This window comes from Leptodactylus fuscus, chromosome 6 (genome assembly GCF_031893055.1).
Source record: "Leptodactylus fuscus isolate aLepFus1 chromosome 6, aLepFus1.hap2, whole genome shotgun sequence".
Lineage (NCBI taxonomy): Eukaryota > Metazoa > Chordata > Amphibia > Anura > Leptodactylidae > Leptodactylus > Leptodactylus fuscus.
Genome location: NC_134270.1, coordinates 20,455,140 through 20,479,308, shown reverse-complemented (window position 1 = coordinate 20,479,308; position 24,169 = coordinate 20,455,140). Strand labels below are relative to the sequence as shown.

The following is a 24,169-nucleotide window of genomic DNA, read 5'->3' as shown; positions in this document are numbered from 1 at the left end:
TAACTCATAATGATGACAGAATATGACGTTTCGAAGCTTATATCAATATCAATATCGAGGAGAGCTCCAGGATAACATTACTACAATACTATGAGAAACTGCAGAAATCTCTGATCCTCAATAAGCGAAAGAAACTCCACAGACTGAGACTTGCTGCAGGATTCTACAAGAATACACACAAAGCAAAATATATATCTAACAGCAACCGGGACCACTCACACGTGGATTTGGAAACACAGAACTGTGTGATCAATCTCTCCACCTATGAACCCACCAAAGCAGAATTTGGGGTACTCTCCAGGGGACTCTCATTTTGTCCTTCTAAAACCATGGATAAAATTGAACTGTGCAGCGACATGGAGGATTTTTTCAGGAGACTGCGCCTGAGGGAATATTTTCATGACACAGAGGAGACTCAACCTACCCCTTCAGAGATTCCAATCTTAGCAAAAAAGGAGACCTCTGATTGGACACCTCCAACTGGACGAAATTTTGATTTGGATAATTACATAGACTGTTTCAGACACATGGTCAAATCCACTATATTGGATACAAATAAAACCCTGCCGTCTAACATCAGCGCCCAGGAAAGAAGGGCCATAAAATCTCTGAGAAATAATAACGACATCATCATTAAACCAGCGGACAAGGGTGGCGCTATAGTCATGATGAACACATCAGACTACATACAGGAGGCACACAGACAGCTGAATGACACACACTACTACTCCAAGTTGGATTCAGACCCCACAGTGGAGTACTCCAAAAAACTAAAAAAGGTTATCTCCGGCCTATCTGATGGAGCAATAAGCCTAAGCAGCCTCATACCAGCAAGCCCTAGGACAGGGACTTTTTATATGCTTCTAAAACTGCACAAACCTGGGAACCCAGGGAGACCGATCATCTCATGTGTTGGGACTCTCACTGAACAAATCTCTGGATGGGTGGAGGGCACTCTGAAACCCCTAGTGAAGGATACAGCCAGCTACCTACAGGGTACTACAGACCTATTAAACAAACTATCCACTATAGGTCCCCTTCCAGATGGAACCATCCTGGCCACCATGGATGTAGAATCCCTGTACTCCAACATCCCACACCAGGACGGTATAAATGCCTGCCAGTTTTTCATGGAAAAGCGAGGTATGAACGCTGAATCGGTGGTGAAACTGACAAAATTCATCCTCACTCACAATTACTTCTCCTTTGGTGACTGCATCTATTTACAACGGACCGGCACCGCAATGGGGAGCAAAATGGCGCCACAGTACGCTAATCTCTTCATGGCCAAGCTTGAGAGTGACTTCCTATCCACCTGCACCATTAGGCCTTGGGCCTACTATCGCTTCATTGATGATATCCTAATCATTTGGACCGGGTCTGAGGAACAGCTGAAAACCTTCCATGAACAGTTCAACCAGTTCCATCCCACCATCAACCTGACGCTCAATCACTCCTTCTCCGAAATAAACTTCCTGGATGCAGTCATCAAGATACAGGACAACAAAATTGAGACATCGCTGTATCGGAAACCAATTGACCGACCAACCTACCTAAGATGGGATAGTTTTCATCCTAAACACATAAAGAACTCCATTGTATACAGCCAGGCTATCAGATACCATCGCATATGTTCAAACCCTGCAGATAGAGACGAACACCTTGGAGGCCTCAAAAACACATTCTTGAGGCAGGGTTACCATCCAAGAACAGTTGATAACCAAATCACCAGAGCCACCAGGATACCAAGATCGGAGTTATTAAAATACAACACCAAACAGGAAAACAATCGGGTGCCCCTGGTTGTCACATACAACCCCCACCTGGAGACGCTGAGCGGAATCACACGCAAATTACATCCACTACTGCAAAAAGACAACCGTCTAAAATCCATATTTTCTGACCCCCCTCTCCTGTGCTACAGACAGCCACCAAACCTCAGGAATATGATTATTAGCAGCTCACTGTCACCTCCAACTAACAAAGGAACATTTCCATGTGGACAGAAGAGGTGCAAAACCTGCCCGCACATACTGACCACTGACAGGATAGAGATACCAAACTCTAAGAGGGAATATAAAATCCCAGGTACGTTCACCTGTAACACACCTAATGTGGTGTATTTGATCATTTGCACCAAATGTTCCACTGAAAATCTGTATGTTGGAGAGACTGGTCAGAAACTCAGAATGAGAATTAATTCACATCGCCATACAATCAAACAACAGAGAACTGATCTTCCCGTGCCAAATCATTTTTGCCAGGAACACCACAGCATCATCAATGACATGAAAATCTTGATCTTAAAAGGGAACTTTAAATCAAGGAAACAGCGACTGATTTATGAGTACAAGGCCATGACCCTATTCCAGACGTTGGACAATGGGATGAACATCTCACGTGGGTTTATGTCTTTTTATACAAATCATTAAGACAGCCATTAAGATAAGAACTGGGGGATCTGGCAATTGATTGTTTGTTGTTATAAGTATATAGTAATAAGCCTCTTCCCCCCTCCCTCCTGTAATCCTATCCCTATGTGTCCTGTTGTACATAAATATGCAGCCTCTAGAAAGTGTTTTTTAGTTATATCTGAAGAAGAAGCTCAGAGGAAAGCTTCAAAATGTCATATTCTGTCATCATTATGAGTTAGCCATTAAAAAAGGTATCACCTACTGAAGACTTACTAACTTTAACTTACTAACTGTCAGAGTAATATAGAAGAGGACTGTGCTGATGGCGATATGTGCATCACATCCAGCAGCACAGAGTATTTCAGGTAATTACAGAGATCTGTTGCGCATACAAACATAATGCCGAGGTGACGGCTGACCCAGCGCAGGACCGGAGGGGAGGGTGTGGGTAAGTATGAAGGCATTTTCTACACCTCCCATGCTGCCTGCGTGTATGTTTTTATTCCTGGACAACCCCTTTAATGAACAAAATAATTTTGCATTTATTTCCGTTCTGTCATATTGTTCCAGCATCGTTCTCTTCCACGATCCGCTCTCTGCAGGATGGCAGGGGTTAAAGGTTAAATTCTCCTCATCAGTCAAAAAGGCCAAATGTAAAAGGCATTGCTAATCCTGGCCCTTGTACAGACGCTTCAGTACATTTGCCGCTCTGGATATCACTTCCCACCCCCTTCCCATTCACCTCGTACAGCGCACGCTATTGAGTAGAGGGTCCAGGCGGGCGGTGAATGACCACAGACGCTATCTAACTCTATGCAGATTAATTAGCTTTACTTTCTTATTTCTCCGCACAGCGGGGACATTCACATCATAGAAATAATCATCAGGCTTTGCCGCGTTTCCATTTTTCACGTGTTTGGCGTCTGTATCAATAAATCAGATCTGTGAACATGGACACCTGTTCTCCGAATGCAGCGAACGTCACCGGACATACGCGGATTATGGCTTCAATACAGTTCTGTACAGAGACGAGGAGCAAACATCTGCTTACTGTTTCCCTCCGCAGCCTATCCGATGTAACGCCGCCGCTTCAAGGGCCCGCCAGTGAAACCGAGCAAATCTGCAAATTATCAAAGGCGCTTTGTCCTTGAGTCGCCCTCAAGTTGTGAAAACTCCAGTCAGATGTTCTTTTATTATATCAGTATCCTGGAGAGCTCATAAGTTTCTTCACAGCTTTCCGAGGGTCTTAGAGGAGTTTTCCCACTTAGAACACTTAAGGGATAAGGGGGGTACGTCATCTGGGACCACTCCACTAATATGGGGGGGGGGTCTGAGTTCCCTGTGAGCCCTCATGTAGGCAACTGATGGGGCGCTGTACTCTATAGTAGTGAATGGAGTGGTGGTCACGCATACCCCCTACCATTCCATTCATATAGGGGACTTGGGGACCCCCATTATTTAGGGGAGATTCCTTTAAGTAGCAGTATAGCTTGGCACAGGCAGCTGTCTGAGGGTATTCCTGGAGTTGGCGTTGAGGTTGACAATGAAGTTTTATGCTGCATTTGGACTTTTTTGTGTTCTGTATATTTTTTAGATTTGCCAATGTTTGTATATTCCCGCCCTACAGATTCAAGAAGATCATCCCGATCCCAGAGCAGAGCATGGTCCAGATGTTGTGTTACCTCCTGGAATGTCTCCTGACCAAAGAAAACACCCCCCCTGACTGCCCCAAGGAGCTCTACGAGCTGTACTTTGTCTTTGCTGCGGTCTGGGCCTTCGGTGGAGCAATGTTCCAGGATCAGGTATGGAGGGCACGGCCGTCCTGGATGCTTGTAGTTACTACATCACTCCTTATTCCTGCATCTTACACCCCTCCCAGACTCTGAGGGCTCCTAGAAGGTGTAGCTCATGTCCTGTTCTGTATATATGGCCAGTGCACAGTATCACTTCTCATGTCCTGTTCTGTATATATAGCCAGTGCACAGTATCACTTCTCATGTCCTGTTCTGTATATAAGGACAGTGCACAGTATCACTTCTCATGTCCTGTTCTGTATATAAGGACAGTGCACAGTATCACTTCTCATGTCCTGTTCTGTATATATAGACAGTGCACAGTATCACTTCTCATGTCCTGTTCTGTATATATAGACAGTGCACAGTATCACTTCTCATGTCCTGTTCTGTATATAAGGACAGTGCACAGTATCACTTCTCATGTCCTGTTCTGTATATATGGCCAGTGCACAGTATTACTTCTCATGTCCTGCTCTGTATATATGGCCAGTGCACAGTATTACTTCTCATGTCCTGCTCTGTATATATGGCCAGTGCACAGTATCACTTCCTCCTGCAGTAAGCCGAGGCCCAGTCCCAGTACAGACACATCCTGTATATTAATAAATATGTTATACCCGTCGCCGCTGTTTCGGCGCAGCTTGTTGTTCGGCGGTAATTCTATTGTCTTGCAGCTCGGGCGAATGTTTTACGACTTGTTGAGATGTAATCTTAAGGCGCAGTGGCGGGCTCCGGTCTAGACGCGAGATCATTGGCTGTGTACAATATAGATGGGGATTACTGCAGCCTCCATATAGGATTTCTATTTAACAACGCATTTTCCTCCGCTGTCGAACAGAACGTTAATCCAGAGGCCGGCCCGAAAGATGCCGAGGCAATAGAGATAATGGGATTACCGGGGGAAATGCAGAGGAGGCAGATGTGAGAACAAGACGCCATTGCCAGACGAGATGACAGTAATTGAAGTTTTACCGCTCTCCTTCTAGGACCCCATTAAAGGGGCCGATCACACACAATGGGCACTTTGTATAGTTGTGTCTAAGTTTCCCTGTATAGTTTATACAGAGCCTGATAAAGTCGTCCCCTAACAAATCTACTTTATTCTATAGCAATGCATTTTCCTGCCTGAATTAGTTGTCAGTCTTCACTGAACTCCTGGTATTCTATTCACAAACCAGAAAAACAGGGCTGCAGGACTTGGAAGCAGTCAGTCCATAGACTACAGACCTTTGGGACCCTCCAATTTGAAGAATGAGGGTCCTTTAGTGCCTATGTCAGTGGTAGAGAACGTGCTTGGCTTCTGTTCTATTTACTTACATGGTACCTCCATCCCATATAGAAGTGAATGGTCCTGTGGCCAAGCATTGGCACTACCACTAATATTGGGGACCCTCATTCTCTGGATCACGGGGGACCCCAGTGATCAGACACTTATCCCCTGTTCTGGGTATTGTTTAAACTTTACAAAAAAATGGCTACCAGAAATAGCGCCGTGCATGTCCAAGGGTTGTGTCTGGTACTGTAACCTGACTACAGTGTAGTGTATAAGGTCGGACTGCAATACTGCATGTAACCTTTGAACTGGTGTGGCACTGTTATTGGAAAAAAGCAGCCAAATTTACAACCCAACTATCTGACCCTCTAAATAGAGAATACATCGCATAAGCTACACCCCCTGCCCCTATAATCTATAAGCACCAGTGCTGTGTACAGAAACTAAAAGCCCCCTCCCCTCTTCATGACTGGATATAAGTTTTCTCCCCAGCTCCGCTCCCTCACTACGGATCAGTTTCAGGTCACCAATTTAATTTGCGCTTTAGGTTTTAATCTCTCGCCAAATCATTAAATCAATATTAAGAATCCTGCAGATGTCGCGCCTCCTGCGGCAAAGAGGGGAGGAAAAGGGTTTACAAGCGACTTCTACATATAAAATAAATGGAAGCCCTTTATTGGCCTCATTGCTGCCCCGCTGCTGTCTGTCTGAGGTCATTTATGTCCCCTAACACCGTCCCTTTAATATCTGGGTGATGGGTGTCCAATCTTGTCAGGATGGATTGTCTTCAGATACGGGCAATGTTTTATTAAAGGGATCCCATCATTAAAACTCAATTTTTTTTCTCACTAACACGTAGGAATAGCCGTAAGAAAGGCTATTCTTCTCCTACCTTTCGATGTCTTCTCCTCACTACCGTTTGGTAGAAATCCCGGTTTTCGTTGGTATGTGTTCTCTCGCAGCACTGGGGGTGGGCCCTAGCACTCAAACAGCACTAGGGACGTCCCCAGTGCTGTGAGAGAACTCTCCAGTGCCGGCTCCATCTTCTTCTGGAACAGCCTCTTCACACGCCTTCCTCCGGTGCTGGCTTCAAACTTCTAGGCCTTGGGCGAAGCCGACTGCGCATGCCCGCGGCCACAAGAAAATGTGACATTCATGATAGGGAGGTGTATGATGGCTGGAGACCTTCAGGTGTCCTTGGGGCCACTGCTGCATTCACTTTGAGACTGCCAGGATGGCGTTCTATACATATATATGTGAGTGTGTATATATATATATATATATATATATATATATATATATTTTTTTTTTCAGTGATTCTGACCGTGCAATTCATGATATTTCCCTTTCTCCTCCTCCAGCTCATCGACTACCGAGTTGAGTTCAGTAAATGGTGGACGACAGAATTCAAGACCATCAAGTTCCCCTCCCAGGGCACCGTCTTCGACTATTACATTGACCCTGAGACCAAGAAGTTTGAGCTGTGGTCTAAGCTCATCCCCAAGTTTGAGTTTGATCCAGACATGCCCTTACAGGTTACATTTTACTTTATATGTTGTCTCCATTCACATTCAAATCTGCATTTTCTTATTTGCTGAATTGCATTTAAGATTACATTGGGATGACGGCACACATTACCTCTGTAATAGAGCCTGTGTAATTCACACACTGAATCAGCAGGGGGCGACAATATAACGTGAGGGATAACTGGAATCCAGCAGAAATATAAATGCAGCTTTGGATGTGACTAGAGTATGAGATATTCTGTACCATACAATGAAAGGATTTACAGAGCAGCTTAACATTTCTATGTAGATCTCTGCCGTACAATGGAGGGCTGGCTGAGGCGCTTGTTGGCGCCGTGGCGCTCGCTGACCCCGGCCTCCGCTCTCCTGCAGGCTTCGCACTGTTGATATACAGCACATTATTCCCAGCAGGGAGATGATTTGGAAATCTCATTGTATATATACAACAGAGCCGGTGGCGCACAATACAGCTGCGTTTCGCTTTTATCATTCTTAAGACCCGCTAAACGGCGCTTAGATTTCTGAAAGCGAGATGATGAAACGCCAGATTCAGGCGCAGGACTATTGTGTGCGAGCACAAAGCTGATGGAGACGTCTCCCGATCACCATTGTCTGCACATCGGCCCCAAGAAACGCCTGCAATGTCTATTTTTTTCCTTTGGTTCGGATGTGTTATAGTCTGAAAGATAACTCTAACCATCAAAGATGGCTGCCGCGGAACTAAGAGCATGTGACCTGTGTGTGCCCATATTACATTGCTTACAATAGAAAAAAATTGCTCTGATATAGGAAAGAGCAAGTGACAATTCTTTAAGATATTACATACACTCCATTCACATCCAAAGCTGCACTCATTATTTTGATTGGTATATACACAATGCCAAAGACCGCACCGATAACACGATTGTCCGTCCTTTGTATTCATTCATTTACCTCCATTATTATTCTGTGTTCTCCTTGTAAGGTCTTTATCTCCCCATTTTTCAGGCTTGTTTAGTCCACACTACTGAGACCATCCGAGTGCGCTTCTTTATGGACAAACTGCTGGAGAACCGGCGGCCGGTCATGCTGGTGGGCAACGCGGGCACTGGGAAGTCTGTACTGGTGGGCGACAAGTTATCATCCCTGGACCCCGACGAGTATCTCATCAAGAACGTTCCCTTCAACTACTACACCACGTCCGCCATGCTGCAAGGTAATGTGTGCACCGCGCCCGAGTGACAGCCTGTCATTATCCTGTACCCCAAGTATCAGCCTGTCATTATCCTGTACCCCAAGTATCAGCCTGTCATTGTCCTGTACCCCAAGTATCAGCCTGTCATTATCCTGTACCCCAAGTATCAGCCTGTCATTATCCTGTACCCCAAGTATCAGCCTGTCATTATCCTGTACCCCAAGTATCAGCCTGTCATTATCCTGTACCCCAAGTATCAGCCTGTCATTATCCTGTACCCCAAGTATCAGCCTGTCATTATCCTGTACCCCAAGTATCAGCCTGTCATTATCCTGTACCCCAAGTATCAGCCTGTCATTATCCTGTACCCCAAGTGTCAGCCTGTCATTATCCTGTACCCCAAGTGTCAGCCTGTCATTATCCTGTACCCCAAGTGTCAGCCTGTCATTATCCTGTACCCCAAGTGTCAGCCTGTCATTATCCTGTACCCCAAGTGTCAGCCTGTCATTATCCTGTACCCCAAGTATCAGCCTGTCATTACCCTGTACCCCAAGTATCAGCCTGTCATTATCCTGTACCCCAAGTATCAGCCTGTCATTATCCTGTACCCCAAGTGTCAGCCTGTCATTATCCTGTACCCCAAGTATCAGCCTGTCATTATCCTGTACCCCAAGTATCAGCCTGTCATTATCCTGTACCCCAAGTATCAGCCTGTCATTATCCTGTACCCCAAGTATCAGCCTGTCATTATCCTGTACCCCAAGTATCAGCCTGTCATTATCCTGTACCCCAAGTATCAGCCTGTCATTATCCTGTACCCCAAGTATCAGCCTGTCATTATCCTGTACCCCAAGTGTCAGCCTGTCATTATCCTGTACCCCAAGTGTCAGCCTGTCATTATCCTGTACCCCAAGTATCAGCCTGTCATTATCCTGTACCCCAAGTATCAGCCTGTCATTATCCTGTACCCCAAGTATCAGCCTGTCATTATCCTGTACCCCAAGTATCAGCCTGTCATTATCCTGTACCCCAAGTATCAGCCTGTCATTATCCTGTACCCCAAGTATCAGCCTGTCATTATCCTGTACCCCAAGTGTCAGCCTGTCATTATCCTGTACCCCAAGTGTCAGCCTGTCATTATCCTGTACCCCAAGTATCAGCCTGTCATTATCCTGTACCCCAAGTATCAGCCTGTCATTATCCTGTACCCCAAGTATCAGCCTGTCATTATCCTGTACCCCAAGTATCAGCCTGTTATTATCCTGTACCCCAAGTATCAGCCTGTCATTGTCCTGTACCCCAAGTATCAGCCTGTCATTATCCTGTACCCCAATTATCAGCCTGTCATTATCCTGTACCCCAAGTATCAGCCTGTCATTGTTCTGGAACCAGCAGTTAGACAAATTCCATGTGGGATATAGGAATAAGGATGTGACTGCAGTACCGAATGTGTCCAGCAGATGGCAGTGTTATGTTACGCAGGGTCCAGTACATTGGGGATTATATACAAAGCAGTAATAATGGCAGTCAGGTGTATACGTTCTGTTCTGTGCCAAACAGCAGCCTTGCTTCTCCTATAGAGATGAGTGCTGAGCAGTCTATGTGTTATCTCTCTTATCTGCACCTGTACAAGGAAGCTTATATACCCCTGGGTGTCAATAACTTTCTGCTGTTCGGTATTGTCACATAGTCATGGGTCCCCTAGACCTTCTATGTGCATGGATAGTTAAGGCTAGCCACACTGGTCCAAACCCCTAGTAGATCTACTGTTATAATACACATCACAGCTTGCTCAGTGGCTGGTCTTAGAGCCCGTGCTGACCCCCGTCCGCTGCTGAAGGAGCCTACAGGTGACCATCAAAACTGGAAATGGAGAAAAGTAAGAAGGTGCCTAGTCAGATAATTCATATGGACGGCCCGGTGCATGCGAGCCATTTTACCTGGGTGACGGATGGCAACAAAGAAAACTGTGGGAAGAGGTGCTGATATATACAGTGCGATGCTCTGGGGGATGACGGTGATGATTTGGCTCCAGATGTCTGTCCAATTCATCATTTGTGGGATGTTCTGGAGAAACTGAGTCAAGGCTAAGCCATGGAGGCCGCTCCAAGAAACCATAGGGTATGTTACCAATGTCTTGTAACATATACAAGAGGACCCCTGTAGAGATCTCGTGGAGTCAAGGCCTCGACGTGTCAGGGTGACCTACATAGTATTAAGAAGATGGTTCTAGTGTTATATCCTGACCTTGTTCTGCTCTTGCCCTGTCATGTCAGTGACAGCCCATCTTCTGATGCTCCTTCATTCAGTACTACTCCATGTTCCTCATTTACTATTCCTTGCACAAATGTAGGTTAAGTTCCCAAATGAGGAGCGCGCCACATCCTCCGCTCACAGCGGGCCCCAGGTATCTGCTTAGTCTGCGGTTTTCTACCTCGTTCTGCACGTCTCCAGCTTCGACTATTAGCTGCAATATTCTTTATAAGCCCCTGGCAGACGTACAACCGCCTCATTTAGAGCGAGTTCATGTCACTGTCTGGAGGAACATCACACACTCGAGAGGCGAAGAAAGCCTGAACTTCACAAAAAAATCATAATTATACGGCATTTGTTCAACAAAAAAACGCCAAGACAGAGTTCATTAGAGGCTGAATCCCACAAGTCCAACAAGTCACAGACTCCCTGTTTTAGTAAAGGTCTCTGGGGAAAGGTCAAGATCTACACATGGAGTGTGGTTATCATCTCTTCTGCTTCATGTTCTTCTGTTCAGCTGTTTCCACTCTGTTCTATTCAGCAGATATATAAAGGTAAAAGCGCTATGTTCTGCATTATGGTGAGATCAAGGTCTGACCAGTCACATCTAAGTAGCTTAATATAACTACTATAATATAAGAATATAACTACTATATTACTGCCTGTACTAGAATATAACTAATATAATACTCCTATGTACAAGAATATAACTACTATAATACTGCTCCTATATACAAGAATATAACTACTATAATACTGCTCCTATATACAAGAATATAACTACTATAATACTACTCCTATATACAAGAATATAACTACTATAATACTGCCCCCTATGTACAAGAATATAACTACTATAATAGTGCTCCTATGTACAAGAATATAACTACTATAATACTGCTCCTATGTACAAGAATATAACTACTATAATACTGCTCCTATATACAAGAATATAACTACTATAATACTGCTCCTATGTGCAAGAATATAACTACTATAATACTACTCCTATGTACAAGAATATAACTACTATAATACTGCTCCTATGTACAAGAATATAACTACTATAATACTACCTTCTATATACAAGAATATAACTACTATAATACTGCTCCTATGTACAAGAATATAACTACTATAATACTACTCCTATGTGCAAGAATATAACTACTATAATACTACTCCTATGTACAAGAATATAACTGCTATAATACTGCTCCTATGTGCAAGAATATAACTACTATAATACTGCTCCTATGTACAAGAATATAACTACTATAATACTACTCCTATGTACAAGTATATAACTACACAAAAAATACACTTAGCATAGGTCAGAGAGCTCACCAGTCTTCATGAGGAAAAAACGCCGGTGCACGTCCCGTCCCCCGGACCTCCTGGGGTGGTATATAGTAAGCTTGCAAAAAGAAGAAAGTACGGTCTGTGCTCCGGAGTCCTTCAATATGTTTAAAACATAACTTTTATTCCGCCAGTTTGTTTAAAACAACACATACCAACAAATACAAAGTGTAGAAAAAGTTAGAAAAACAGCACAACGTGGTTAAAAAAAGTCGCTCATGGCTGACGCGTTTCGGGATGTAAGCTTGATCCCTTTTTTAAAGTATAATGGATGTACCCCTCCCCTCCACAATAGGCCCCCACACACACAGTATTATATGCTCCATAGTAGACCCCCATAGTATTATATGCTCTACAGTAGGCCCCCCACAGTATTATATGCTCCACAGTAGGCCCCACATAGTATTATATGCTCCACAGTAGGCCCCCCACACACAGTATTATATGCTCCATAGTAGCCCCCCCTCCACACAGTATTATTTGACCTACTTCACTAAAGTCCCATGAAGAGCCACCGATTGTCGTCCTTCTTCTGACTGCGGGCACTGATGAATAATGTCGTCACACCTGTCACATTCTGCAGTCCTTGTACTCCTCTTTCCCACAGCCTCCACTGACAATTTATAGCTGTATGTGCATTTGCAGAAAGAGGCAATTGCTCACTAACTGGGAATCCTGTACCGGATTTCTGTTAGTGAGCGATCTGGGCGACAGCGCAAGTGCCAGCAGAGAGGGCTCTGTGTGCCATCGGTGCCAACACGGCCCTAGTAGAAACTACAAAGGCCACTGCTTCAAATCTCTTCCTTGTGTAACACCATTAGGGCTCACTCACACGGGGGGGGGGTCTGGATTTTGACCATATTTTGACTCGGGGAGCCAAGTCAAAATATGGTCAAAACCCGCTTGGTATGATGTCGCAGTCGCGGCTTCCCCCACGCCGGAGTCGGCTCAAATGAATGGGCCGATGCCGGAGGTTGCAACTGCCAGGCGGAAGCTGCGGCTCAGCGAGCCGCGGAATCCACCTGAAGAAAGGGCAGCTCGCCGATAGCGGAAAAAAGAGCGCTAGTGGTTTCCATAGACCACCATTGTAAAGGGGCGGATTATGACGTGGATTCCGCTGTCAAAATCCGCCCCTTTGGCCCCATGTGAACTATCCCTTAGAGGGCAAGTCCCTGATAATGTCTCTCGTTTGAATGTTCCTCTGGCAGGTGCCCTGGGCGCCCTGTATGGGAGGTGGATAGTCCGGACCCACAGGCTGCACTCTTATCTAGGAGAGTAATTTTTTTTTCTCTTCTTAAAAACCTTACCTTAATAACAGAGAGTGATCGTCCCTATAAAATGTCTCGTCTTTCCAAGCAGTCCGTCCTATAGTGACCTGAGTGCACCCGCTCCTCACATCCAGGACTTCTGTGCTATATACTGTATATCCTGACATCTTACCTTGTGCACCTCTCTATCTCCAGCCATCCTAGAGAAGCCATTAGAGAAGAAATCTGGAAGGAACTACGGCCCACCGGGAACCAAGAAGCTCATCTACTTCATTGATGATATGAACATGCCGGAGGTGGACACGTATGGGACGGTACAGCCGCACACGCTGATCCGCCAGCACATGGACTACGGCCACTGGTGAGGAGCAATGGCGGCAGCATCTCTGATACTTACACTAGGTTCACACTTCAGACCAGGTTTCCATTCAGGTCCACATGTACATCTGACAAAGAGAAACCCTATCTGCTCAAAGAGCGGTTACCTGCCGAAAATATGGGGAGGTCCGAGTCTCCATATGGGCACCGAACGGTAGTGTGACCGCAGCCTTAGTGCTCAAACACAAGGAAGTTTTTGCAATTTTAGTCCAGGTTTTGTTTCAGTTTTTCAACCCTTCCCCCTCCACTGATCATAAAAATATAAATTCCTGGACTTCAATATGTCTCAGACCTCCGTAAGCCAAATACATCCGCAACACAAATCTCTTTCCTGTTCTGATTGTTTGTTACAATGTATCAGTGCAGGTAACATGTTACTCTGCAGGCCATAAAGTATATTATATGGTAAATTCTATTTTTGTTGAAGGTACGACCGGAACAAGCTGACTATGAAAGAGATAATGAATGTCCAGTACGTGTCCTGCATGAACCCGACCGCCGGCAGCTTCACCATCAACCCCCGGCTACAGGTAGGATATACCACCATGAGGCAGCACTGGGAGGCGCTGTATCACCAGGACTGATGCTGCCGATCAGTCATCCTAACGAGTGACATCATCAGACATGGCTGTCTATGGAAAGCAATAAGACTGATGTCAATTTAAGGTGAAATCTTTTTGTCTATCTGCAGAGACATTTCAGTGTGTTTGCCCTGTCCTTCCCCGGCATGGATGCCCTCTCTACTATCTATAGCACCATCCTGACCCAACATCTGAAAGTGGGCAACTTCCCTGCTGCTCTGCAGAAGACCACACCCCAGCTGATCAGCCTGGCACTGTCCCTCCACCAAAAAGTCACCTCCACCTTCCTGCCTACCGCCATCAAGTTCCACTACATCTTCAACCTGCGGGACCTGTCCAATATATTCCAGGTCAGTCTCCTGCCCAGCACCAGATTATCATCAGATTATCATTATGGATAAACAGACTCAACCAAAACTGCATCAGTGGGGGAAAGGAAGGTTTGCCTCTGGATCTCTGGATGTGACAATAATGCTGACAGTCAGTGACAGCAAGCAGTGGTCTTGGAAATCATTAGAAGGAGAAGGTTTGATAGTGTGTAACACCTATTAATGCCAGGTCCTGACTCCCTCTGGTCTGTGACTACTGGTGAGCGCCATGTTGACCAGTTGTCATCCTCAGTCTTACCCCTTATTTGCACTGTATCTGGGGCACTGAGGAAACCAGCGAGTGATTTGTCAGCGTAATGTATATTCAGATCTCACAGTGTCAGGACAGTCACATCTAACCCTTCATTAGAAACTCTAATTGTGTCTCTGATTTTAGCCCATGTGGTAATGAGACAATTAACATCTGCCTGTATGTAACCAGGGAACTGTCACCTGTAGTGACGCGGAGAAACATGCGGGCCGTCCACTTACTGCTGAGCCCTGACTACACAAAGTACAGGAATAGTAATGTAATATATGTACACAGTGACTGTACCAGCAGAATAGTGAGCGCAGCTCTGGAGTATAATACAGGATAAGTAATGTAATGTATATACACAGTGACTGTATCAGCAGAATAGTGAGTGCAGCTCTGGAGTATAATACAGGATAAGTAATGTAATGTATGTACACAGTGACTGCACCAGCAGAATAGTGAGCGCAGCTCTGGAGTATAATACAGGATAAGTAATGTAATGTATATACACAGTGACTGTATCAGCAGAATAGTGAGTGCAGCTCTGGAGTATAATACAGGATAAGTAATGTAATGTATGTACACAGTGACTGCACCAGCAGAATAGTGAGCGCAGCTCTGGAGTATAATACAGGATAAGTAATGTAATGTATGTACACAGTGACTGTACCAGCAGAATAGTGAGCGCAGCTCTGGAGTATAATACAGGATAAGTAATGTAATGTATGTACACAGTGACTGCACCAGCAGAATAGTGAGCGCAGCTCTGGAGTATAATACAGGATAAGTAATGTAATGTATGTACACAGTGACTGCACCAGCAGAATAGTGAGCGCAGCTCTGGAGTATAATACAGGATAAGTAATGTAATGTATGTACACAGTGACTGTACCAGCAGAATAGTGAGTGCAGCTCTGGAGTATAATACATATTATAGGACTAGTTTCTGGGCCTTATATGTCTAGGCCAGTGGTTCTTAACCTTGTTTGAGGTACCGAACCCTCCAGTTTTATATGCACATTCACCGAACCCTTCTTTAGTGATAAATCAAATATGATTTTTTTCCAAATTCAAGACATAGGTATATGTTTTATTACTGGTACACAAAATGAACCGTGCATAGGGCCTAGGGTTTAATCGAACCCCGGTTATAACCACTGGTCTAGATCATTGTATGATATGACCTCCCCAGACACAGCAGAGCCTCCATTGTTTGTAGCTTCCTCAGTCCCTGGCTGTGATATTTAGCATATTACCCGTCTCCTCCGCCTGTCTCTCTTTGTCTCCCGGGCTGATTATTACACTTCGCAGCAGGCTGTCACTCAGGATTACTTTGTAATAAAAACTTATCTAATGATCTGCTGTCAGAGCGGGGTCCTGGGCTCCTCTGGACGTTGCGCTCCTCTTTAATCAATTTAGGCTTTTCAAGCTATGGCACGAGCTAAATTCCCAAACAGCGGTTGACAGGTCTAAGCGACTCGGTGACACGATGACAGTGTATTATATAAATATTACAGACTCGTTAGCTTGTCGAGGAATCTTTCACATTGACCTTGTCATCACCCAGTCTGTCGGCAAAAATACGAAAATGAGGAAATAAACTGGAAATGTCACGTTTTACCTACACAATGGAGTACACAGGAACAGTGAGATGATGACTTATTTCTGGGGCTTGAAGGCATTTTCCCCATGTTCACATGGATTGTAGATGGGGCCCCTATAAGGGCCAATTGGCCCCCAGTCTATTAGCCAGAATAGACTGTCTTTTTCTTTGAAGACTGCCTTTGTGTACAGTGTGTATTAAATGGGAGTCCAAGAGCCTGTCCTCTTCCAATGTAAGAGTGAGTTCACACGGAGTAAAGTGCTGCGCGATGTGGCAAAATCACGGCCGCAAAATAGCGCCGCGTATACAATCCCAGCTCCCATTGAAATCAATGGGAGCGTATACGGCCCGCAAAAGCTCACGTGGCGTCTATGTGCCACATCACGCGGCACTTTACTCTGTGTGAACTCACCCTAAGGGCTCATTCACACTACGTGTACAGCAGCTTATTCTGAACGTAAAACACGTTCAGAATCAGCGGCGTATAAAGCGATCCCCATAGAAATGAATGGGCTGCTTTTTTCACTACGAGCGCTCCCATTGAAGTGAATGGGAAGCGCTGCGTGTACGGCTAGCTCTGCTCATGCCGAGCTACAGGCCACACGTGTGCACCACCAACATGTCACAGGGTTCATGCCAAGGACAGCTGCAAATTGGTAGAGACAGACTCTCTAGAGCGGGACTCAGATGTCCAAGTATTAGAACAGCAAACGGTGGAAAATCTGAAATATATCTGTCCCATTTGGACCTTTCTCTGTGGATTTTCCTTGGTAATCCTTCATTGTGATGTTTGTTTGGTTTCAGGGCATCTTGTTCTCCACCCCCGACTGCTTGAAGACTCCCCAGGACTTGGTGAAGCTGTATCTGCACGAGTCCAACCGCGTTTACCGGGACAAAATGGTGGAAGAGAAAGACTTTGACCTGTTTGATAAGATACAGACCGACATGGTGAAGAAGTTCTATGACGTAAGAAGAATTCTCATTTCTATAGAAATTATTCAAAAGAAAAGAGTTTTGTACCATGTTGGTCCCCTCTAGCGGCTGTAAATGTAATCTTCAGTAAGTTCCAAGTCATTTTCCTTTTCCCTCTGGCAGCTGTGTATATAGTCAGCAGTAAGTACCCAACCAGTCTCCTTTCCCCTCTGGCAGCTGTGTATATAGTCACCTGGCAGCTGTGTATATAGTCACCAGTAAGTTCCCAACTAGTCTCCTGCCCCATCTGGGAGCTTCGTATATAGACAACAGTAAGTTCCCAACCAGTCTCCTTCCCCCTCTGGCAGCTGCGTATATAGTCATCAGTAAATTCCCAACTAGCTTCCTTCCCTCTATGCTTCCTAGTCAGTTTCCTTTTCCTCTGGTAGCTGTGAATATAGTCATCAGTAAGTTCCTAACTAGTCTGTCCCTCTCTAGCAGCTGTGTATATAGTCACCAGTAAGTTCCGAGTTCCCAACCAGCCTCCTTCCCCCTCTGGCAGCTGCGTATATGGTCAGCAGTAAGTTCAGAACTAGTCTCCTTCTCCCTCTTTCAGCAGTCAGTACATTGTAGGGGTAATTTTGTGATTTTCTTCAATGACCTTCTGCTTATTGCACCTCCCACCTTGACACCCATAAAGGTAAAGAGAAAAAAATGGGGGGGGGGGGGCTTTTTAAATGAATTTAATCCATATTAGTTCACTGAATATATAACTTACTGCTGCTTCTCACCAATGATTTCCTTATTCCATAGGACATTGATGAAACCCTAGAACAGGTGAAGTCCATGAACATGTTTTGCCATTTTGCCAGTGGTGTTGGAGAGCCCAAATACATGCCCGTCCAGTCCTGGCAGTCCCTGAACAAGATCCTTGTGGACGCTCTGGACAACCACAATGAGGTCAATGCGGCGATGAACCTGGTGCTGTTCGAGGACGCCATGAGCCACATGTAAGAATAAAGCCCATCATACCGGGGAAGGTCAGACATTCATCAATGGCCCCGGAAAGTGCACGTAATGGGTGTTTTATCATTGCTTGTTATCCTATGTCTGATCTGTCAGTGTAATAGAGACCTCCTGTGCTATCACCTCCCCCCTCCCCCGTCTGACCACTCAACTAAATAGGATCAAAGTGCGGATTCATCAGATTGGGATGTGAGACAAAGAAACAGTGCTCAGTAATTTCCCTGGAGGAGCCGGTACCCTGCTAGAGCCCGAGACACCTTCATATCTCTCCAGCCACTCTGCTCTCATAAATGTGAAGGAACATAATTGTGAGAGCCGTGTCTGGCGTCGGTCCTCGTACGGTTAACAAAGTCTTATATGGAAAAACTTTTCTATTAACCTCATTGTGCAGTGATGTTTCATACACACATCCCCTCTTAACTGGGGGAAAAAATCATCTACACATCCCTTAAAGCAGTGGTTCTCAACCTTTCTAATGCCGTGACCCTGCAATACAGTTCCTCATGTTGCGGTGACCCAATTCAGTTTGGAATGTGCGTCCATAACTGGGTGCGTTCCAGCTGAATAGCGCTGCTGCAGACAGTAGTGCGGCTTCTCAGTGGCTAAAGCCATCGGAAATATGTATTTTCTGATGGCTTTAGGCATACCTTTGAAGATTAGAAAGAGGGACAAAATAAGCTGTGCGCGCATGCGTGCCACGGCAAATTTAGCTCCGCCCACTTTTATGTTGACTCCACCCATTCTCATTAATTTTTCATGTGCTCCCACACAGTATAATCCTCCTACAGTCACCCGAACATTATATGTCCCCCCTCCATGGGGGATAATACTGTGTACAGGCACCACTATGGAGGATAATACTGTGTGCAGGAGCCACTATGGGGTATAATACTGTGTGCAGGGGCCACTATGGGGGATAATACTGTGTGCAGGGTCCACTATGGGACATAATACTGTGTGCAGGGGCGACTATGGGGGATAATACTGTGTGCAGGGGCCACTATGGGACATAATACTGTGTGCAGGGGCCACTATGGGACATAATACTATGTGCAGGGGCCACTATGGGGAATAATACTGTGTGCAGGGGCCACTATGGGGGACAATACTGTGTGCAGGGGCCACTATGGGGCATAATGGTGTGCGCAGAAATGCAGGTATGGGTGGGAGGGGGGGGACGGTTGGTCGAGGTCTTTGGCATCGGTTGGAGGCGGGGGGGGGGTGGGGGTGGAACCATGTCAAAAGTTCCCCCGGGGGGCCCGCTATTTCTAGTTACGCCACTGGAATGCATTTATACTTTTACTACATCCTTCCCTCCATTCGGCCGGCTTTGTATTATATAGAGTGGACTTTGTGGTGACCTCATGTCAGCCAATCACTATTCTCAGCAACGTATATCCGAGAGCGGTATTTGGCTGCAGCGGTCCCGTCTACACCGTGTCACCACTGGGGCCATCTTGTATACACACAGTGCAGCAGAGGTGACGGCCTTCCCCGTGCAGGAATGGAGGACAGGATACAGCCAAGTGTACATGAGCCTTGTCCTGCTGTCTGCATTTTATTCTCTACCCCAGACAACCCCATTAACTCCTGCAGGATAAATCTGTTGCTGCATCTGTTTTTCTGCAGTTCACCCCACAAATACAAGCTTCATACATCTATATTCAGCACAAAATAAACTCTTATCATTTTGGTCCAGTCCTCAGAAAGCCTCGACACCCTACAGTGTAAATAATTACATGCCCTCTTCAGTCAATCCGTTTTTGTTTTGGGTCACAACCAACATGGCCGCCATTGCCGCAGCCTGAGGAGCCGTCACCATTATCATGCAATCGCTTTACATGATTAGGCAGGTTCTCCATTCAGTGGCCGAGGAGAACCATAAAAGATATTGCCACCCAGATTTCCTGCTTTGTGTTGGATATATCTGTACTTGGGAAAGCTGGGTGACAACAATTATGGCTATTGCTGCAGCCGGTTATTATCCAGTACATGACTATATAAATATATAGTTAGGTGCCAGCCATTGCTACAGTTCCCACAGGGTTTATGGCCACGCTATATGCATGGTGATGCACTGATACATTCATTGGGATTCAGGAGGCTGGGAAAGCTGGGTGAGAAGTCTTCTGAGCTCTAATAGATGTAACCCAGCTCTCCTAGGAACAGAAAGGACTAAGGAATAGTTGAATAGAATTGTGTAACTTGACAGAGCAGGATGACTAGATTTGGAGATTATTAGGTGTTGGCCCCTTGTTGAGGTTCACCCCAGTGATGGACCCCAGATATAGTCCAAGGCAAGGTGTCGGGGGACTGTAAGTCCCAGCATGCCCTGCCCTCTAGCAGGCACCGGTTGCTGTAAATGTCACAGTAATGAATGGCTGCACATTAAGCACAGCTCGCCACGCCGCCGGTGAATTGTCAATGTGTTCTCCCTTTTGGTGCGACTTGTGGTCAGTGAAGAGTTTTATTATTTTCTTTGTTCTCTTCCAATCTAGCTGCAGAATCAACCGCATATTGGAGTCCCCGAGGGGAAACGCTCTGCTGGTCGGCGTCGGAGGGAGCGGAAAGCAGAGTCTGACAAGACTGGCAGCTTATATCAGCTCCTTGGAGGTCTTCCAGATCACTCTAAGGAAAGGCTACGGCATCCCGGACCTTAAGGTAAAATGTTCAGGGGGTGAGTGGGGCTGTCGTCTACTGCACCCCAAATTATAGAATGAGCAGGGGCGACACCTCCTGAACCCCACATTATATAATGAGCAGGGGCGACACCTCCTGAACCCCACATTATATAATGAGCAGGGGCGACACCTCCTGAACCCCACATTATATAATGAGCAGGGCTGACACCTCCTGAACCCCACATTATATAATAAGCAGCAGCGACACCTCCTGAATCCCAAATTATAGAATGAGCAGGGTTATCACCTTCTGCACCCCAATTATAGTCACAAGTAGGGGGAAGGTTGGAAGAGACGATAATATAATACAAGCTATAAAATGGCTCCTGCTGTGATTCCCATTTAGGCCAAAGCCCCACATTGCAGAAAAGCAGCTTTTTTATTGCAGGTTTTGTTGCGGTTTTTGAGCCAAAGCCAGGAGTAGATTGTGCAGAAGCTAGACGGATAAGGTACGTCTTCTTAGATATTTTCCATTCCTTTTGTAGCCATTCTTCACTTTGGCTTAAAAAACGCAGCAAAAGCTGTGCCTCTGAAATGTGGAGCCTTAGTGGGCATTCACATGGAGTAACGCGGCGCTGATTCTGGCACGATAACTCATGTAAGAATCAGCGCTGCAAAACAGAATCCCATTGACCTCAATGATGGGTTCCATTTAACGCACGTAACACATTGAAGTCAATGGGATTCTGTTTTGCAGCGCTGATTCTTACACAAGTTATCGTGCCAGAATCAGCGCCGCGTTACTTTGTGTGAATGCCCCCTTAGAGTTTTTTCTGGGGTAAGCCATTAATATTAGCTTGGTGGGGGTCTGAAGCCCATGCAGCTCTCCATATACTCGGCATGCTCTACATGCACAAGTGGCTGTTCTGGGTACTGCAGCATGATCCCATTCACTTGAATTCCCAGAACAGCTGCTAATAGGATGCAGGATACCGAACTGTCAGCTGTGAGCAGGAGATCTCACCACCTACCAAAGGAACTGACACATGTTATCATGATAGCTGCATATGTCCCCCACCTCTGCAAAAATTTCTGCTTGTTATATCCACATGCTGTGACCCCCCTCCTCGTGTCCTACAACCAAGTCGGCTGTATTATAATTATTATTATTATTATTATTATTATTATTATTAACATCAATCTGCACAGAGAACTAAATGATCCTGCAGTGTGTCTGTGTTTCTTTCTTTTTAGTTGCTATGGTTCCTAGGATTTCTCTATCTGCCATGAGCTTGTATGTGTTTCTCTCTTGTTATATACTACTGTACCATCTATGAAACTGTATCACTGAAATTTCCCCATTGTGGGACTATTAAAGGAATATCTTATCTTAATATAAGTATGGTGTATGTATGTGTGTGTAGTAAGTTCTGCAACTATTACCACTAGCCTATTAGTTCTTCTCATGAGCGCTTTGATCTCTTTTCTATACCGATGATGTCATGTTGGTTACAGTATGACCAAACTACTATAATACCGTATTCAAGTAAATGCGGTTGAGCCGCAATACCAAGCACAGCCACTATAATATGTACGGCAGTGTGCTCGGTATTCAGCAGCGAGACCTGTGGCCTCTTCCTATTGTCGGACCCCCAATGATGACATATTAATGGCGTATCCTAAGGACAGGTCATCAGTATCCCAGTAAACTCTTGTAATACTTGGAGCAGCTGAGGGTTTGTTAGGCTACCACATGATTCGTGCGGACACCGAGTGGAAACCACACGGACCCCATTATAGTCTAAGGGGTCTGTGTGGTTTCTTAGGTAACTGCCTAAGAAACTTGGTCAGCCTGGACTCCATGTTACTGGCACTGATACATTGTAACAAACCACCAAGATGGGAGAGAGATTTGAGCTCCTGCACTTGCGCTCACAGAGGATTATGTACACAGATACATTGTAAGAAATGTAAAGTATGTTGCCATCTAGTAATGTCTCCCACTTCCGTTTCTGCTGCGGTGAATGATCCCCCGTTAGACACTCTACATGGGAGACATGACAACCTCGCAGATATCCTGTGCTCCATATTACTACATATTACCACTCCGCTATAGGTCACGAGGGCGGCAGCAGGCCAGCTGCTCTTCTGAATGTGTCCGGCTCTCATATCCCATCTTGCACCAGTCCTGCCCAGTCACTATGAGGTGTGACATAGAATGGTTTGGGATAAATTGTCGGATCTGGAATGTTTTATGTATCTGGTAGTGGCACTAAAATACCTCTCCTCACTAGCGCCACCACGGCCGTCCTGGTGATATGGTTGTACGTAACAAAATGTGTTCTTATACCCTCAGGCTGATCTTGCAACCCAATACATTAAAGCTGGAGTAAAGAACGTGGGCACAGTTTTCCTTATGACCGACGCTCAAGTGGCCGATGAGAAGTTCCTTGTATTAGTCAACGACTTGCTGGCATCTGGTAGGAGGGTCCATTCTCCACATGTTTATAGGGGAGATGTGGCTGAGTGCAACATTCCCTGCATTAGCATACATAGACCTTCATGACATATGGACTAGATTGGTGATCCATTGCTGCAAAACGAGCGGCCATACATGCTCTTTCGTGTTAAAGTATTTGATTGGTGGATCCTGCACCGATCAGCTGATCCAGCTCCCTCCGAACTGCGCTCAATGGGACCTGAAGCAACTCTGCTCCTATTGCAGGGACAGGCTGCAGATGCCGCCATTTTCCAGGTCTTACTTGTGTAAGTGTGAACTAAAGAGGATTCTGTTTATCTTTAAAGGTGAGATCCCGGATCTGTTTCCAGACGATGAGGTAGAAAACATTATTGGAAGTGTCAGGAATGAAGTGAAGAGTCTTGGATTGCTGGATACAAGAGAAAACTGCTGGAAATTTTTCATTGACAGAGTCAGGAGACAACTGAAAGTGAGTCTGAGACCTGTGGGAGAAAGAGTGAGCCGATCTTATAGGGAGGTCACAGACTGAGAGAGATGGTGGAGGAAGCAGGGTCCCCAGCAGCACAGAGTATTTCAGGAGAGGAGTGTGCTGATCTTATAGGGATGTCACAGACTGAGCGTTACATATTGGAAGGAGCAGAGTCTCCAACGGCACAGAGTATTTCAGGAGAGGAGTGTGCTAACCCTGGTGGACATCACAGATTGTGAGTTACATAGTAGAAGAAGCAGAGTCTCCAGCGGCACAGAGTATTTCAGGAGAGGAGTGCGCTGATCTTATAGGGAGGTCACAGACTGAGCGTTACCTAGTGGAAGGAGCAGGGTCCTCAGAAGAAAGAGGTGTAGAATACTTTAGTTTTACTGGAGTCCTTCTTGTATCTTGAC

General features: G+C 45.5%; 2 protein-coding genes across 2 annotated transcripts in view; one reads left to right on the top strand and one right to left on the bottom strand.

Annotated features, from left to right (window-relative positions):
* LOC142210359 (E3 ubiquitin/ISG15 ligase TRIM25-like) overlaps positions 1–10,258 on the bottom strand; it is a 95,333-nt gene extending 85,075 nt beyond the window's left edge. The window contains exon 1 of the mRNA XM_075279461.1: positions 10,124–10,258. Within this exon, the coding sequence (XP_075135562.1) occupies positions 10,124–10,238 (115 nt within the window). The 5' untranslated portion in view covers positions 10,239–10,258. The remainder of the gene's footprint in view (positions 1–10,123) is intronic.
* DNAH9 (dynein axonemal heavy chain 9) overlaps positions 1–24,169 on the top strand; it is a 123,661-nt gene that overhangs the window by 60,538 nt on the left and 38,954 nt on the right. Inside the window, exons 35-45 of the mRNA XM_075279483.1 lie at positions 4,042–4,216; positions 6,845–7,018; positions 7,997–8,204; positions 13,259–13,424; positions 13,869–13,971; positions 14,133–14,372; positions 17,054–17,215; positions 17,975–18,171; positions 20,686–20,848; positions 23,165–23,288; positions 23,614–23,756. Of these exons, the coding sequence (XP_075135584.1) occupies positions 4,042–4,216; positions 6,845–7,018; positions 7,997–8,204; positions 13,259–13,424; positions 13,869–13,971; positions 14,133–14,372; positions 17,054–17,215; positions 17,975–18,171; positions 20,686–20,848; positions 23,165–23,288; positions 23,614–23,756 (1,855 nt within the window). The remainder of the gene's footprint in view (positions 1–4,041; positions 4,217–6,844; positions 7,019–7,996; positions 8,205–13,258; positions 13,425–13,868; positions 13,972–14,132; positions 14,373–17,053; positions 17,216–17,974; positions 18,172–20,685; positions 20,849–23,164; positions 23,289–23,613; positions 23,757–24,169) is intronic.